The following is a 17,570-nucleotide window of genomic DNA, read 5'->3' as shown; positions in this document are numbered from 1 at the left end:
GCTCTGACTTGGGAAATTCCTGGAGATTTGGGAGTGGGGGTGGAGCCCGGGGAGGGTGGGGTTTGGGGAGGGGAGGGGCCTCAGTGGGGTGTCATGCCAGAGGCCCCACCCTCCAAAGCAGCCATTTTCTCCAGGGGAACTCTTCTCTGTAACCCGGAGGCCAGCTGTAATTCCAGGAGATCGCCAGCCATAGCCTGGAGACTGGCAGCCCGACTCCAAGTGCTGCCGGGGCAGAACATGCCTAAAACCAAAGTCTCTCCGAGAGAAGGAGAATTAGTCCTCTGGGGACCCAGGCAATCCTGCCTTCCCTAACCCGTCAAGGGCTAATTGTGAGGGGGGAAAGTCCGCTATCTCTCCGCACCAGCCAGGGAGAAAGTCAACATTTGCATCTCAATGCGGGATGCGCCAGCCACTCAAGCCTACGAGAATGTCAGGCATTCTTATTTCTCCCTTGGGGAGTGGGGAGGAAGTTTATCTTTTAAAAAAACATTTCCACCAGGCTTCCCTTCCTTGCCAACCACTTTCAGCAAAGGAGAACCCTCCCTTCCCCTAAGAAGAGAAGAAGAGATTGGATTCGTACCCCGCCCTCCACTACCCGAAGGAGTCTCAGAGTGGCTCACAATCTCCTTTCCCTTCCTCTCCCCACAACAGACACCTTGTGAGCTAAGTGGGGCTGAGAGAGCGCTGAGAGAACTGCCCTTGAGAGAACAGCTCTGAAAGAACTGGTGACTGACCCAAGGTCACACCAGCAGCTGCATGTGGAGGAGTGGGGAATCAAACCCGGTTCTCCCAGTGTTAAATACTGGGTTCTAGACGCATTGCAGTGATCAGATCAGGTTTATTAAGTGATTTCAGCAGAACACAAGACAAAGCTAGCGGGGCTGGAGCCCTGCTTATGTGCATGCAAAACACCACACCCAACACACACACACTCCCAGTGATAGATTATTTACATTTCACTGCTTATCTATAGGTTAGTTCCTGGATCCAGATGAGCTATTGTTCTAGGGAAGCAAGCTCAGCCCGTTCTGGGTACAGAAGAGGAAAGGCTTAGGCTCGATACGTAACACCCAGATTAGAGTCCGCCCTCCTAACCAATACACCAAACTGGCTGCCGCTCACTTCGCTTAGCCCGTTTGCCCAAATAAGGGAGAGTTTCCGTTTCCAGATACCTGTCACTGCTGCAAAAATTTCAGAAGAGCTCTGCTGGCTCAAACCAGCAGTCAGGCGCCCAGGTCCCTTCGAGAGTCTCTCCAGCCAAGCGTGAAAACCACTGCCTTCCCTTGTGAATCATCTCCAGCAGTAGCTAGCTCTAAGACAGATTGCCTCTAGACATGGAGGTTTCCATTCCAGCTGGCCCTCATGGCTAATAGCCAATTAATTAATTTACTTCATTTAGACCCCGCCTGTTTCCCGATGGGGACCCAAAGCGGCTTATGTCGTTTCCCCTCGCCTCCTTTTTATCCTTACAACAACCCTGCGAGGTAGGTTTGACCGAGAGGGTGTGGCCCATGGGAGCTTCCATGGGAGACTGGGGACTCGAACCTGGGTCTCCCACGTCCTCACCTGCCATTCTAACCACTCCAGCATCCTGACATCAATGAACCTCCTGTTCGCCGTGTCTTTTCTAATCCCCCTTGAAAGCCACCTTGGAGGGAGCCGATGTGGTATCGTGGTTAAGAGTGCAGGACTAGTTATCTGGGAGACGCGGGTTTGAATCCCCACCGGTGCCACGGAAGCTCGCCGGGTGAGCATGGGCCAGTCGCACGCTTTCAGCCCTACCTACCTCACAGTGTTGTTGTGAGGGTAAAATGGAGATCGACGCAAGCGACACAAGGCGGGGTACAAGTGAATGAAATGAAATCGATCAAATCTAAGCCTTGTAGCGACCCTCCATCTCTGGTGGCAGTGAATTTCTTAAGTCTGAGAACGTAAGAAGAGCCCTGTTGCATCAGACCAGTGGTCTGTCAGCATCTTTTTTGCACAGGGGCCAACCATTTGCCCCAGTGGGCCAAACAGACACAACAGATACAGAGGTCAAGTTTTCCCTGACAATTCCCTCTGGCTCTAGTATTCAGGGGATTGCTGCCTCTACAGATGAAGGTTCCTTTTACTGTGATTAGTAGCCATTGATACTCCTCTCCTCCATGAGCCTGTCAGCCTCTTTTAAAGCCATCTAGATCAGGGATACGGAGCTGCGGTGGCTCAAGTGGTTAAGACGTTGAATTGCAGGCTGCAGAAGGTCAGTAGTTCAGCAGTTCGAGACCCGGGTGCCGCAAGACGGAGTGAGCTCCCGTCTCTAGTTCCAGCTCCTGCCAACCTAGCAGTTCGAAAGCAAGAAATTGCAAGTAGATAAATAGGTACCACTTCAGTGGGAAGGTCACAGCATTCCGTCTCTCTCATTGGCTGTGCTGTGTGCTCCATCAGCCATTGCCCCTTCAACCTTCACTCAAGAGTACTCGCGTGTCATTGGCTGGGTGCTGGGTCCGCTCCTCTCCTCTGCCCACTGCCTGGCTGGCCACTCTTCCCTGACAGAATAAACTGCCAAAATGGCTGTTTCTCCTGATTAAGACGCTTCTCCTGCTTGGCTCCTCTGCTGCTGGCTGGATATTGAGGTGGGCCACTGGCTGTCAAACCATTATCTCCTCCTGCTGCTGTGGGGCTAGGCAACCAAGCTTGGTTCTGTCAGTAAAAAGACAAAGGCAGGAGGCTGTTTCCAGGCCTACTTTGGCCTTTGTGGGGAACTCATTGGGTCCAGTCCTGACGAGGGTTGCCAGCTCCAGGTTGGAAAATTCCTGGATATTTTGTGGTGGAGTCTATGGAAGCCAGAGTTTGGGGAGGGGAGAGGCCTCAGCTGAATAGAATGCCATAGAGTCCACCCTCCAAAGCAGTTATTTTCTCCTGAGGAGCCATTGCTGCCATTCTCCAGGTGGGGGCTGGAGATCACTCAGAATTAAAACTGCTCTCCAGATGGCAGAGATCCGTTCCCCTGGAGAAAACAGCTGCTTTGCAGGGTGAAAATGGAGATCGACGCAAGCGACACAAGGCGGGGTACAAGTGAATGAAATGAAATCGATCAAATCTAAGCCTTGTAGCGACCCTCCATCTCTGGTGGCAGTGAATTTCTTAAGTCTGAGAACGTAAGAAGAGCCCTGTTGGATCAGACCAGTGGTCTGTCAGCATCTTTTTTGCACAGGGGCCAACCATTTGCCCCAGTGCCTCTTTCTAAAGCCCATTGTATTTATTTCTACAACAACGAGCTTTCTATAATTCTATAAACCTTGTCGCCCCTTAAGACATCTTTTTTTCTTGATTGAAAATTCCAAGATTCTCCAGCCTTTCCTTGTAGGAAAGATGCGACGACCCCGTAATCACCTCTGTTGCCCTCTTCTGTGTTCTTCCCAGAGCAGCAATATCTTTTCTGAGATACAGCAACCAGAACTGCACACAGCACTCCAAATGAGGCCGCACCATAATTCTGCACAAGGGGATTACAGTATCGGCTGTTCTGTTTTTAATCCCTTTCCTAACAACCCCCAGCATGGAGTTTGCCTTTTTCACTGCTGTGGCACACTGGGTTGACATTCTCCTCAAGTTGCCCACTACAGCCCCAAGATATCTTTTCCACTCATTCTCAGCCAGTTCAGACTCCATCAGCATATATATAAAATCAGGATTTTTTTGGTCGTTCTAGTATGCATCACCTTACACTCACCCACGCTGAATTTCATTTCCTATAGTGTTGCCCACTCATCCAGTTTAGAGAGATCCTCCTGCTGTAGATCTTTATAACCCACACTGTCTCTCACCATCCTGGATAAATTGCTACCGTCCTCAAACTTGGCCACTATTTATTTATTTATTTTCCACATTTATATCCTGCCCATCCCATAAACGGGATCAGGGCGGGTTACAACATTTCAGTAAATTCAATGGAGCTTGCAGAAACAGTGACTGAGGGGCGACATGATAGAGGTTTACGAGATCATGCACGGGATAGAGCAGGTAAAGAAAGAGGTACTTTTCTCCCTTTCTCACAATACAAGAACTCGTGGGCGCTCCATGGAATCTCTGAGCTGTTCAGAATGGATAAAAGGAAGTTCTTCTTCACTCAAAGAGTGATTAACACGTGAGATTCACTGCCACAGGAGGTGGTGGCAGCTACAAGCATGGACGGCTTCAAGAGGGAACTGGATAAACATCTGGAGCAGAGGTCCATCAGTGGCTGTTAGCCACAAGGTATAGAAATGAACTCTCAGTCTGGGGCAAGGGATGCTCTGTATTCTTGTTGCTTGGGGGGGGCAACAGTGGGAGGGCTCCTAGTGTCCTGGCCCCAATGCTGGACCTCCTGAGGGCACCTGGTATTTCTGGCCACTGTGCTACAGAGTGTTGGACTAGATGGGCCATTGGCCTGATCCAACATTTGGCTCCTCTTATGTTCTTAATACAATTGAAAACACATTATAAACATATAAAATCAATAGTCATGCTTGCCGTGGGGAGAATCCGGCCCATTGATGTAACTAAGTATGGCTGGTTATCAGTGGGTGGGAGACCACAACCTGGGGGGGGGGCATGTGTGGACGCCCGCTGACTCAGCCGAAGGCCCGGCGGAAGAGCTCCGTCTCGCAGGCCCTACGGAATTGAGTAAGATCCCACAGGGCCCTGATCCCAGTAGAGAGCATGTTCCACCAGGTGGGGGCCAGGGCGGAAAAAGCCCTGGCCCTGGTCGAGACTAGGTGGGCGGCCTTTGGGCCAGGGATCACCAGGAGATGTTGACTCTCAGAGCATAACGCTCTTCGAGGCATTTATGGGAAGAGGCGGTCCCTTAGGTATGTCGGTCCCAGGCCGTAGAAGGCTTTGAAGGTGATCACCAGCACCTTGAAGCAGATCCGGTACTCAACCGGCAACCAATGCGGCTGACAGAGCACATGCTGAACATTAGCCCCCCAGGCGTCGACGTCAGCAGACATGCGCCAGCGCACTACATTGCAAACCCCTAGTGCCAGGTCCTTTATGAACAAACTAAATAATACTGGCCCCAATACCGATCCTCGTGGGACCCCACTGCTGACTTCCCTCCATTGCGAGAACTGTCCCTTGATTCCCACTCTTTGCTTCCTGCCGTTGAACCAATTTTTAACCCATACGAAGGCCCCGTTCTCTTACCCCATGACTGTGAAGCTTACTCAGGAGTATTTGGTGAGGTCCAAGAGGCTCAAGCTACAGGTGAATTAATATAAAAAATATACTAACGTTTATTAGGGTGTAAAGGTAAAGGTAAAGGTTTCCCTTGCTCGAAAGCCAGTCGAGTCCGACTCTAGGGTTGCGGTGTTCATCTCTGTTTCCAAGCTGAAGAGCCAGCGCTGTCCGAAGACGTTTCCGTGGTCATGTGGCCGGCATGACTAAACACCAAGGCGCACGGAACGCTGTTACCTTCCCACCGAAGCGGTACCTATTTATCTACTTGCAATTTCTTGCTTTCGAACTGCTAGGTTGGCAGGAGTGTACACATAAATAAAATTAGGGTGTATACATAAATAAAACATAAAAACGGTTAAAAGAAATAGTCTCGATATCAGACTCAAAGAACATATTTCATTCAGAACTGATTGTTATACATATCCAATAGATGTGTAAAACATTTGACCTAAGGACCATACGCGTTTCGGCCCCTTCGGGCCTTCCTCAGTGGTCAGTATTCCTTATTTTACAATGACACACATCCAGAAATACATGCATAAAGAAGTGTGTGTGTGTGTGTGTGTGTGAGAGAGAGAGAGAGAGAGAGAGAGAGAGAGAGAGAGAGAGAGAGGGAGAGAGGGAGGGAGAGAGAGAGAGAGAGTGTTGCTTTCTTATATGCTTTACAGTTATTGCAAGTTTGTATAATGGGCCATGGATAGTAGCTGTAGACTACTACCTTTGATGGAGGTGACCCACATCCTGATGAACGGAATATTGGATACCAGATTAATATGGTGAATTTGCACAGCTACTATCCATGGCCCATTATACAAGCATATAAGAAAGCAAAACCTGCTCTTTCTCTCTTTCTCTCTCTCTCTCTCTCTCTCTCTCTCTCTCACACACACACACACACATAAATAATTCTTTATGCATGTATTTCTGGATGTGTGTCATTGTAAAATAAGGAATACTAACCACTGAGGAAGGCCCGATGGGGCCGAAACGCATATGGTCCTTAGGTCAAATGTTTTACCCATCTATTGGATATGTATAACAATCCGTTCTGAATGAAATATGTTCTTTGATATTGAGACTATTTCTTTTAACTTTTTTATGTTTTATTTATGTGTACACCCTAATAAACGTTTGCATATTTTTTAATATTAATTTACCTGTAGCTTGACCCTCTTAGATCACAGCTTCATTTTGGGTTGAGTTCCCCCCCTCTTTTTTTTCCCCTTTGTTATTTGGGGAGGTACCTTGTCACCAGCCTTGCAGAAGTCAATTTTAGTTACTGAGCTTGTTTCCCAAGAAAAACCGGCCTGAGGAGGCTCCCAAGAAATAAAACAAAGATGCTGACAAGTCAACAATCAAATGATGGAAATTTAAATCCCAGGGACAACATTTTCTGCTCAGAGGCATTCCAGAATAAAGTTTTGTATTTACCCGAAAGGGAAAGGATGCTGAATGTAAGATGATAACCTGACAAAATGATTATACACAAAAGGGTGGCTTTTTTTACATTATATAACTGTAACTTGTGTGTGAATTTAAAGACGGCCTCCTCTTTTCCCCGCTGGCACGTGTGGGGGAAAAACCCTTTCTTTCCTTTCGATGCCAGTTGATGCCAGAAGACCTTGTACCTAGTTGATGCCAGACGACCTATTGAGAGCCAGTTTGGTGTCGTGCTTAAGGGCGCGGACTCTAATCTGGGAGAACCGGGTTTGATTCCCCACTCCTCCACTTGCACCTGCTGGATGACCTTGGGCAAGCCATAGTTCTGGCACAGCTGTTCTTAAAAAAGAGCCGTTTCTGCCAGAGCTCTCTCAGCCCCACCCACCTCACAGGGTGTCTCTTGTGGGGAGGGGAAGGGAAAGGAGTTTGTAAGCCGCTCTGAGACTCCCTTGGGTAGTGAAGGGCAGGGTATAAATCCAATCTCTTCTTCTTCATCATCATCTACTAAGGGAGCTAGAGGGTGTTCCAGTGGGAAGGAGTTCCAGTGGCCTTTGCTTGGGTCCCCCAAACTAAGCACTCCTGTGACAAAGTGCATATCTGAGACATGCCCAATGTGGTGCCAATGGGTACCATGACAGCCACCAGTGCATTTTCTGATGCTCAGTTGTTTCCTCCTCAAGTTTGGCCTTTTCCAGTGTCATTGGAGAACTCAGGAGACATTGCCCTTGTGTCAGTCTTTTGTGACGGGATCCAGTCCTTATGGTAGCCTTCGTGTGACTGTTCTCTCCCCTTGGAAGCCATTTTGTTGCATCGCCTACTAGCGCTTCTCAAAATTCCAAGAGTGTCCACAGATTCCACGAGGCTGGGGACCCCTGTGATAAAGCGATGTTAACTCTAATTTTGGATTATACAACCCTAGAATCATAGAGTTGGAAGGGACCTCCAGGGTCATCTAGTCCAACCCCCCCTTTAGTGATAGCACTATAACTTTCTAAAACAGCTTCTGTGGCTTTTGCATGTGCATCCCACCTAGTGTTTGACAAATATTTAGGCACTTTAGACTGAGGTGACGCAAATGATTTTAGAACTGCCCATCTCTCTGTGGAGGATGAAAAGAAGGTATACTTTTAGTTGATAATGCCAAAACACTTCACTGCGTCGGCAGCAATCCACAGTTGAACGGCCTGCCAGATTTAAAGAGTGACCTGTGCATGGAATAAATCTTGCAAATTGGTTTTTTTAATGATCTCTGCTTAAAAACCTCCCAAGAAGGGAGAGCCCACCTCCTTCCAAGGAAGCCTATTCCACTGAGGAACGCTCTGTCAGGAAGTCCTTCCTAATGTTTAGCCAAAAACTCTTCTGATTTAATTTCAACCCGTTGGTTCTGGTCCGACCTTCTGGGGCAACAGGAAACAACCCTACTTTCATTGTTGTTGTTGTGCCTGGTATATGATGAATGTCTCAATTACGATTTTCGTAGGACTCAGTAGAGCACCATCCAAGAGCATTGGTGGATCAACGTGGGTGGAGGTGATCCTTCAGTACTTAGGAGCCAGGCCACTGAAGCTAAAGATATGGTCCAGAATATTGAACACATGAACCTGTGAAGCTGGCTGGTACTGAATCAGACCCCTGGCCCGTCAAAGTCAGTACTGTCTACTCAGACGGGTAGCGGCTCGCCAGGGTCAAAGGCACATCCTTTGACACGATCACGTGAAGCTGCTTTATACTGAATGAGCCAAAGTATTCATTGTCTCCTCTGAATAGTAAGCCTTGTTCTACAAGAGTGCATATTACAGCAATAATTCTCTTCAGGACATACCACCAGTACCGCTGTTCTGCTTTTATTTGTTTCTCTAGCTTGGAAGTTAACGTTTGCCGTCGCTTCCATGTTGGGTAGGCCAATATGGCATTCCTATGCTTCTCTTAGTTTTCATGAGTTTAGCTAAGATGGGGGTTTCCTTCAAATCGTAAGAAAATCCTTGTGTGAAAATACATCATCAGCGTCGTCTCCGGATGATATAGCAACGTTTCAAAATTGGATCTTCCTCAGGAAATGTTAGAGTAGTACAAAAGCTCTGGGATCCATCAGAAGCTTAGCGGCATATTTGAGCTTGAATACTTATTGAGATCAGCGTCCTATCTAAATTTATTATCTTTCCTGATTTTTTGCAAAGCACTTGATGAGCAAGAGAGCTTTTGCACTACTCTAATATTTCCTGATGGAGCTGCGGTGGCTCAAGTGGTTAAGACGCTGAACTGCAGGCTGTGAAAGGTCAGTAGTTCAGCAGTTCAAGACCCGGGTGCTGCAAGACGGGGTGAGCTCCTGTCTCTAGTTCCAGCTCCTGCCAACTATGTTTGGCATTATCTTTATCTGCATCTGGAACACCTTGGACTTGGCCTATCTTACCAGGTGTGAACTGCAAAATCTGACTATTTACATTATTTTCTTGTGGCTCTTTAGTCTCTCCCTGTCCAGTAAGTGACTCTTGAATTAGTTATATATTTTCAGTTTGAGCCAGCATCATGGCTGCTTCCTCAAAATCAGTTTCTGTTCCACATCCTGCTTTGCTGTTTGTCTTTCAGGGAATGCTTGATTTGTGGGTCAGACTCTCACGACCGTTTTCTTTACGTTTGTCCTCTCAGACTGAATCAGAGCATCAGTCCAAGTCAGTATTGTCTCTCAGATTGACAACGGCTCTCCAGTATTGTCGATCAGATTGACAACGGCTCTCCAGTATTGTCGATCAGATTGACAACGGCTCTCCGGGGTCTCAGGCTGAGGTCTTTCTTCCTTATCCTTTCAACTGGAGATGCCAGGGGATTGAACCAGGGACCCTTCTGCATGCCAAGCAGATGCTCTTCCACTGAGCCACTGCCTCGAAGACCTACCGTTGTTTTAAGATGCTCAGTGTGACAAACCCCACTGAATATTAGCTGTGGTGCCGTTCGTACTTCGTTTTGTTTCCCTTTGATATGTCCAGATTGATTGCCCCCCCAGCTTCATCGGGTGCTCCAAGTTCTAGAATTCTGAGCTAGGGAGAAGGACCCCTCTCCACTTTCTCAAGACCAGGCACGACTTTATAAACCTCTCTTATGTCCCCTGCTGTGGATTGCCCCCCCCCGAAATCATTGGAAACCCCGCCCCCATCAGGGGGTTGGCAGCCCGATGCCCAAATCCATCAGATCCCACAGAAATAGTCCTTCCCTTCTCAACAAAAGGTGCCGAGCCTAAATCAGATGTCATTGTAAGGAAGACAGGCGGCCTCTTGCCTCTCTGGAGTCTGGGGGCGAGCGCTGCCCTCCCGTGGAGATCTGGCTGCTTTGGAAGCCCCTCAAAGAGAAGTGGCCAGGTGCCCACCTGCTGGGCCCTCTCCCGCGCTCCGGGGTTGCTGAGTGCCAGGCGAGCCGGGCTTTGAACTCGCCCGTCTGCCAGCAGGTGACAGCCGCTGCCTGATTGGGAGCGATGCCGCAGGGCCTTTGATGAGGAAACCTGCCGCTGGAGAGAGAACCTCCGATTTACATGAAAGGCTTTTGAGTTTCAGCAAAAAATAAAAAGCCTCTCCAGAGGAGGGGGGGGAGGGAATCTGATGCCCAAAGTAGAATGATGCTCTCGTCTGGTTCAGGGACTTTGGGTTTTCGAGTTTTAATGGGGCATTTTATCTGTGTGTTAATGACATGTTTTATGTTTTGTTTAATTTGATACTTATTATTATCACCCACTTGAGGTCCTAAGTGTTAGGAGGAAGGCAGGGTTGTTACCGTGCTCCAGGGGGGCCTGGAGATCTACCGGAATAAAAATTGATCTCCAGGTGACAGCAGGGCTGCCATCCCCCAATTTCAAGGGGGCCCAATCCGCCACTGGCCAGCCGGCTGGTGGGGAAGCTCCACCCCCGAACAGCAGCAGCCTTCAGGGACACTTCTGACACAATGGCGTCACCAGTAGTGACGTCATCACGCTGGGGCCGTCACGCAGAGATGCTCTAGGATTCGGGGGGAAACTCTATGGTGGCCATAGAGTTTTTGTCCTGAATGCTAGAGTGTCGCTGTGCAACGGCCTTAGCATGATGACGTCAGTACTGGTGACATCATCGGGCTGCACACGCTTTGTGCATACGGCAGAACAGTCCCAGCCGGGAGACCCCCCACCACAGCGAAGCTGAGGCTTGACTACCCTAGATGACGGAGATCAGTTCCCCTGCAGAAAACGGCTGCTTTGGAAGGTGGACTCCGTGGCACTGTACCCTGCTGGCTGCCTTCCCCTCCCCAAAGCCCAGCCTCCCCAGGCTCTACCCCAAATCTCCAGGGATTTCCCAAGCTGAAGTTGGCAGCCGTAAGGGGGATACATCAGTGTTAAAGGTAAAGGTTCCCTTGCTCGAAAGCCAGTCGAGTCCGACTCTAGGGTTGCGGTGCTCATCTCCGTTTCAAAGCCGAAGAGCCAGCGCTGTCCGAAGACGTTTCCGTGGTCATGTGGCCGGCATGACTAGACACCAAGACGCACGGAACGCTGTTCCCTTCCCACCGAAGTGGTACCTATTTATCTACTTGCAATTTCTTGCTTTCGAACTGCTCGGTTGGCAGGAGCTGGAACTAGAGACGGGAGCTCACTCCGTCACGCGGCACCCGGGTCTCGAACTGCTGAACTACCGACCTTCCACAGCCTGCAGTTCAGCGTCTTAACCACTTGAGCCCCCGCAGCTCCACTAACATCAGTGTTACAAATACATAAATTTGAAGCCATAACTCTGAGGGGGTGGAAGTGGGGCCTGCAGGCCTTCACTGGAGCCTGTGCCAAGCCCTTGAGGCAGATGGAGCCTTTGGCCTGATCCAGCAGGGCTCATAAGAGCTTGCGATTAGCGGGCAGTTTAACTCTTTTGGAAGCAATTGGAACATGTGAAATCTCCAACTGCATCCAGAGCCGCTGAACATCAGTCCAGCTGCCGATCTGTGCCTAGGCTTGCCAAGCCCCCGCTGGGGATGGGTAAATTCCCACCCGGGAGGCCCGTTACCCACCGCCGGCGGATCGGGCCCCGGGGGGGACTCCACCCCCTGCCGGAGGGCGTCCCCAGCGTTATGATGTCATCTCCGTGCTACGTTGTTGGGGGGACACTCTGTGAATCGAGGGAAAACTCTATGGTTTCCCCTCGAGTCACGGTGCCCCGCCCCCAACGTGAGCCACGTGATGACGTCACTTCCGGTGACGTTGTTGTGCTGCGCGCACGCAAAGCGCGCGCACAGGGATACTGCCAACAGAGCCAGGAATCTCCCCGCTATGAAGGTAAGTCAACTTGGCAATCCGATCTGTGCTATTCCCGGGAGCAGAATACCGGCAGCGATAGAGTGAGTAATTTCCTACCCTCTGAACGATTCTTTCCTTTCCCTTTTTTGAAATTCCAGATCAAGGATGGTCCATGTAATGGGGGATGTCGGCTGCTGGATGCTGCTCGGATGTCTTCTCCTGCCCACCTCCGTTCTAGGTAAGTGGCGAGGCAATACAGAGAGCTTAACTTATGGAACTAGTTTTAAAAACGTAGACCAATTCGAGGAGAAGAGTCCTCTCTGTTAGCAGTAGGGTCGCCAGCCTCCAGGTGCCGACTAGGGAATCTCCTGAGACTACAACTGATCTCCAGGTGATAGATGCGACTGCCTGCCTCAGCAGTGCCTGGGCAAGGTTGTACACTGCTGGCATCTCTTCTGGAGCAGATGGGACTGCTACCCCCAGATGTGGCTATACTTCCAAATAAAATTATAAACCTTTATCAGTGGAAGTAGGAGTGCATTGCCACTCAGTATTTAGGTAACTGTGAGAACTGTTTGCATTAATTACATATTGATTAGGTTTCCAACTGAGATATTCATAGCCTTTGTTTTTCAAGTCTGTTTCTGTCTGTGAAAGACAAGATGGAACTTTGTCAAAAGGTGGCTGCCAGTGTTAAAAAAAATCTGCCACTAAATTGGTTGACTGAGCTCAGCTTCTATTCAAAATAATGAAGGCTGGACAAGCAAAGTTTGTACTTGGAATGTTTATAACCCCTCCCAGTTATACAAAAACACCTTACTGAAGGTTTCTTGGGAGCGTTGTGTACGTTTAGCGACTAGCCTTTATAAGAGGTTTTATAGGCTAATCCCCAGGGTTTACAGACATGGTAATTAAATTGTACTAGTGGCATTAATTAGAGCTAAAATACTAGGGCAGAACACCACACTGGGGCTTGCATTGTGATCCCAACCATACATATTGTAAGTGAGTTCCATCAAAATAAAATTTATTTCCAAGTAAAGACTGATAAATTGAAGTCATGCAGTCCTAAGCCTGTTTATTAGGAAGCAAGTACTACAGATAGGGTCATGGGTAAAGGTGTACGAAGAGTAATTGTAATCTGCTGCATTTGTGCATGGAAAATAGGGACAATGAGTAATGCTGAGCAAAATTCACTGAACTTGCCCTTTGCCCATCCAACACAACCCAAACACATTATTTATTTGTTTGTTTATTTAATTTGATTTCTATCCTACCCTCCCCGAATACGGGCTCAGGGTAGGTTACAAGGTCACACAAAAATCATGACAACAATAACATGTAAATTAAATAATTAAAAATATTTAAAAACAATTATAAAAACAACAATCAGCGCAAAAAAGCCTCAGCTGAAAGCCCAGCGGAACAGCTGTTTTACACATGACCACACACAGACTGGCCCAAAGTCATCCAGTGAGCAACAGTGGAAATTAAATACCTGGATACCATGGGTATCCAGACAATTGTTTTGAAATGAATGTGACTTTTATTTGTATAAACATTAAACATTGTATAAGTTACCACATCTGCTTTACATCTAATTGCACATGACTGGCCCTTGTATACACTCCATTATAAAATGATAATCTAGGTATTAGCATGCCCTGACAAAATTGTATTGATTTTTATTTGCTCTACATCTACTTATGTTTCACAAATAGGGTTGTCAGCCACTGGCTGGCATCTTGGGAGGTAGGAACATAGTGGGGGGTATTGACACGTCAACAGCATGACGCCATTTCTGGGGTGAACCCAGAAGTGATATGTCATTCTAGGATTTTGCAAAAACTCCACTGAATCCTAGAACAACATGATGTCTGGGGAATGATGTCATGCAGTAGACAGGGAATGATGTCATGCAGTAGACATAATTGTGATTTTTGCTTTATTTGTCCCCCCGAAAGCCTACCAGGCAGCAGTAGGAGGCAGCAGCTGCTAGTGGGAGATCTCCTGCTATAACAAAAGACCCAGCAACCCTATATCTCAAGTAATTTGGAATTTCAATTATTAGTTAAAATAATGTTTCTAACATATTTCTCTATTTAATATTGCAGTTGGCACAAATAAAATTTCTTTCAAGTATTAAAATGGTATCTAGGTAATCCTTTAAACACTGGGCTTAGTTCAGTGGTGAAACAAATAATTTTCATGCAGAAAAGTATCAGGTTTGATCCTTGTCAACTGCTGCTAAAGGATTTCTAGTAGTGGGGTTGGGAAAGACCTCTCTCAGAGCAAATGGAAAACTGCTACCAGTTCATTAATTAATATATTTTGTTTATATTCCAGCTTTCTTGCTGAGACTCAAAGTGTATTACTGGGTATATAGTAGAGCAATCAGACAGCATAAAACAACCAATGAACAATGCAGTTCAGTTAGAATTACAGAACTAGAGAACGATGTGAACAGCAAACTAAGACGTTATACTATATGCAATACAGAAAATGTATTACAAGGTATAGGATAACACAATAAAACAGGTGATCGTTACAATAACCATAGCAGTGGATGACAATCCTATTTCATTATAAAGGTGCCCTCGTGGGCTGTTCCATTCTACTAAAGTTCTAAATTCTTTCCCAGTTTTGCACATGCTGCAGAATGATGGAAGTGTGGGGGCTTTCCTGAATGATATGCTTCGCACACTTATTCATACAGTACAGAGCAATATACATCTCTGTTTTTTCTGCAGATGAGATACACTGTCTGATAGGGCAGACAGACAGGGAGGGCAGTGCACATGAAATCCATTTGACAGTACAGCACAGCATGGGCATCTTTTTCATCATATGCCAAATGAAATAACTTTAGAAACAGGTTTGATAATGCTTTGTAGAAAATTATGTCTATATTTCCTCTTATATACATTGTATATTCAAAAAGCTTATGGACATTTCTGAGTACTCAGTGAATAGTGGTAGCATCATTTTGTGGGAGGGACTCAATAAATAATTTTCCTTACCTCTAAAGTTCTTTTATCCCATCTTGTTTACAAAGCACTCTGATGTATTTACTATAATAAAAATTATACAGTGGCATCAAACCAGGCTTGCTAGTTTCCTGCTGGAGTGGGAGATTCCCCCGGCTCTAATTTCCTGCCACCACTCCTCTGGCTGGCAGGGAAAAAATAATGAAGGGAAAAAATCCGCCACTGGGCAATGACATGATGTCACTTTGAATGAAAACCTGTAAGTGATGTCATTCTGCTTTAGGAATCAATGGAAATACTACGTGTGATGTCACTTGTGGAAGTGACATCACACCATCACTTGACGATGCCCCCTATGTACCACCCCCTATGCATTGTCACCAGGTATCAAACAAAACCCTACATCAAACAAAAAAAATGCTGTATATCAAATATTTAAAACCAAAGTCGCATCTGAAACATCAAATTCAATCTAGTTCTATTTCTTGGCTGGATGATTTCCCTTTGTTTGTCATTGGAGAGTGTTTTGCAATGAGGTCCAGTGACAGCTGCTGTGAATGTGACCCCATGATAGTGTCCAGCAGGCAAGCCTAAGCTGTTAACTACAAAAATAACATTGCCTAGGGAGGGGGAAGGGAATCTACTTTGATAAAACATTTAATTTTGAATGTAATGAAAACTGCTACTGTCTCAGAGGCTTATAAAAAGCATCTTGTGTATTTTATATGTTTCTAGTAACATATTAATAATTCTGATGAATAATATAGAATACAGTGTTGGCTGCATAAACACAGCAATAAATACATTGATGTATTATTTTGTACAAATAAGCTCTTCTGTGATCCCAGTTTTTGAAAAATGTAGGAGAGTAGCCTTTATGTCCCAATACTGAACATTTGCTTTTGTTTCCAGTGTGAGAACTAAAGTTCACTGGATGAATTAATAAACGTCAAACTGCTCAAACAGCTGTTTGTTCTCCTAAAACCTTCCTGCTGCATGACCCAAAGGCCGCACTTTGTGTAGGTTAAGATCATATATTAAAACAAAAAGAAATGCATATGCTTGTATAAAATAAGTAGTGCAATACCTAAGCAGAACTACACCCTTCTTAGTCAGTGGGCTTAGAAGGGTGTAATTCTGCTCAGGATGGCACTCTTGGTCTCCCGTAATAGTTTCTTCCTGCCCTTTCGCAGCCGTGAACCCAACCAGAGAAGTGTTTTTTGAAATCTTCATTGCAAAATATTTATTTGCAATTCTGTATGACCTGCTTGTTATCTGATACAGCAAACCTTACTCCGCTGTATTTTGCCTGTCGCATATTTATCCCAACCGTCCTGTAAGAGCTCATAAACAATTATTTCCTCCTCTGTTTTATGCTTGAACCAGCCATGGGACTCACATGATCTCTGGTAGAGGTCTTCAGATCACCTCCTATTTGATCATCACATACAATATGGGTTTGCCATAACTTGACTTTGCCACTGGATGTTGTAGTGTAGCCAATCACTGGTCCCAGATGAGTCCACCCCATGTCTTTCCAAAAAGGTTTTGTCACAGTCATCATGTTTTAGATTTTTTGGTATATGCTTACATTTTTAAAGGTATGCTTAAGACATTTAACATACAAAGCGGACCACAGTTCTGGTATTGATGAGAGTGGCTGGACTTTGTCCAATATGTAGAAAGATGATCTGGCATATAGAGACCAACCTTAAAGGCTCGCCACATGGAATTCTGATTGTCTTACCTGGGCTATCAAAATATGTCGCCAAGTCAAGGTCATATCTGTGTGGTTGTTTCTGCAGCTAGATGAGTAATAGGCAGCTGGAGCAGGAGGGTCAGATGTGGGCAGATTGTCCCATTAACTTCTGTGAATGTTTCTGGTAGGCTGCAGCAGTAGGAAGCAAGCTGAGCTGAGTTCCTGTAGCATTGCAAGAGTCCGGCTCCCCAGCAGATGCCAACAGCATCCTGCAGGGAGCTGTGTTTGCCTCCATGAGAGGAGACAAGAGGCTTGTTGCGTTCGCAGCCGGGTTCTTTAAGGGGGTGGGGCCAGCACCGGCTTAACAGCCAGCCCCAGCCCCAGCTTGGCAGTCTTCGCCATTGTATGACTCTTTCTTCTGTCTATGGGGGCAATGGCTTGGCTTGGAACTGGCCATTGGCAATGAATAGGCTCAGCCCAGGTCTAAGACAGGGGACCTGCCTGCTCTTGTTCCAGGGCAGTTTTAATGTCCTAATCTGCCATTGAGAACAGATTCGGGGTATATGCAGATGCCTGGAACAGGAAGAGAGAGGTGAAAATGTATGTATGTATTTATTTAGTAAATGTATATGCTGTCTCTTCCGAGGCCTGATCCGGGAATAAAACAGTACAAATAAAGTCATACAAACCAGTGTGGTGTAGTCAGGCTAGGATCGGGGAGACCCAGTTTAGAATCTCCACTCTACTATGGAAGCTTATTTGGTGACCCTGGGCCAATCACACATGCTGTCTAACCTGCCTCACAGGGTTGTTGTGAGTACAAAATGGAGAAGGGAAGAATGTTTAAACTGCTTTGGGTCCCCTTTAGGGATGATGAAATAAATAGACAAGCCATCAAAATAGCATAAAACAGCATAAAACAACATTCAACAAGATCAGATAGCATAAAACAATATTCAGTAGCTTAGTTTAAAAGTCTGGGTAAAAAGACTTTTAGGCCTTG

General features: G+C 46.6%; 1 protein-coding gene across 1 annotated transcript in view; it reads left to right on the top strand.

Annotated features, from left to right (window-relative positions):
- Window positions 1-11,914: 11,914 nt before the first annotated feature.
- TIAM1 (T-cell lymphoma invasion and metastasis 1) overlaps window positions 11,915-17,570 on the top strand; it is a 102,858-nt gene continuing 97,202 nt past the window's right edge. The window contains exons 1-4 of the mRNA XM_015409624.1: window positions 11,915-11,920; window positions 12,040-12,119; window positions 14,228-14,259; window positions 15,152-15,252. Coding sequence (XP_015265110.1) covers window positions 11,915-11,920; window positions 12,040-12,119; window positions 14,228-14,259; window positions 15,152-15,252 — 219 coding nt within the window. The remainder of the gene's footprint in view (window positions 11,921-12,039; window positions 12,120-14,227; window positions 14,260-15,151; window positions 15,253-17,570) is intronic.

Source organism: Gekko japonicus, unplaced genomic scaffold (assembly GCF_001447785.1).
Source record: "Gekko japonicus isolate JY-2015 unplaced genomic scaffold, Gekko_japonicus_V1.1 scaffold2601, whole genome shotgun sequence".
Taxonomy (NCBI): domain Eukaryota; kingdom Metazoa; phylum Chordata; class Lepidosauria; order Squamata; family Gekkonidae; genus Gekko; species Gekko japonicus.
The sequence above is the reverse complement of the archived record's forward strand: the minus strand, read 5'-3'. Positions and strand labels throughout refer to the sequence as shown.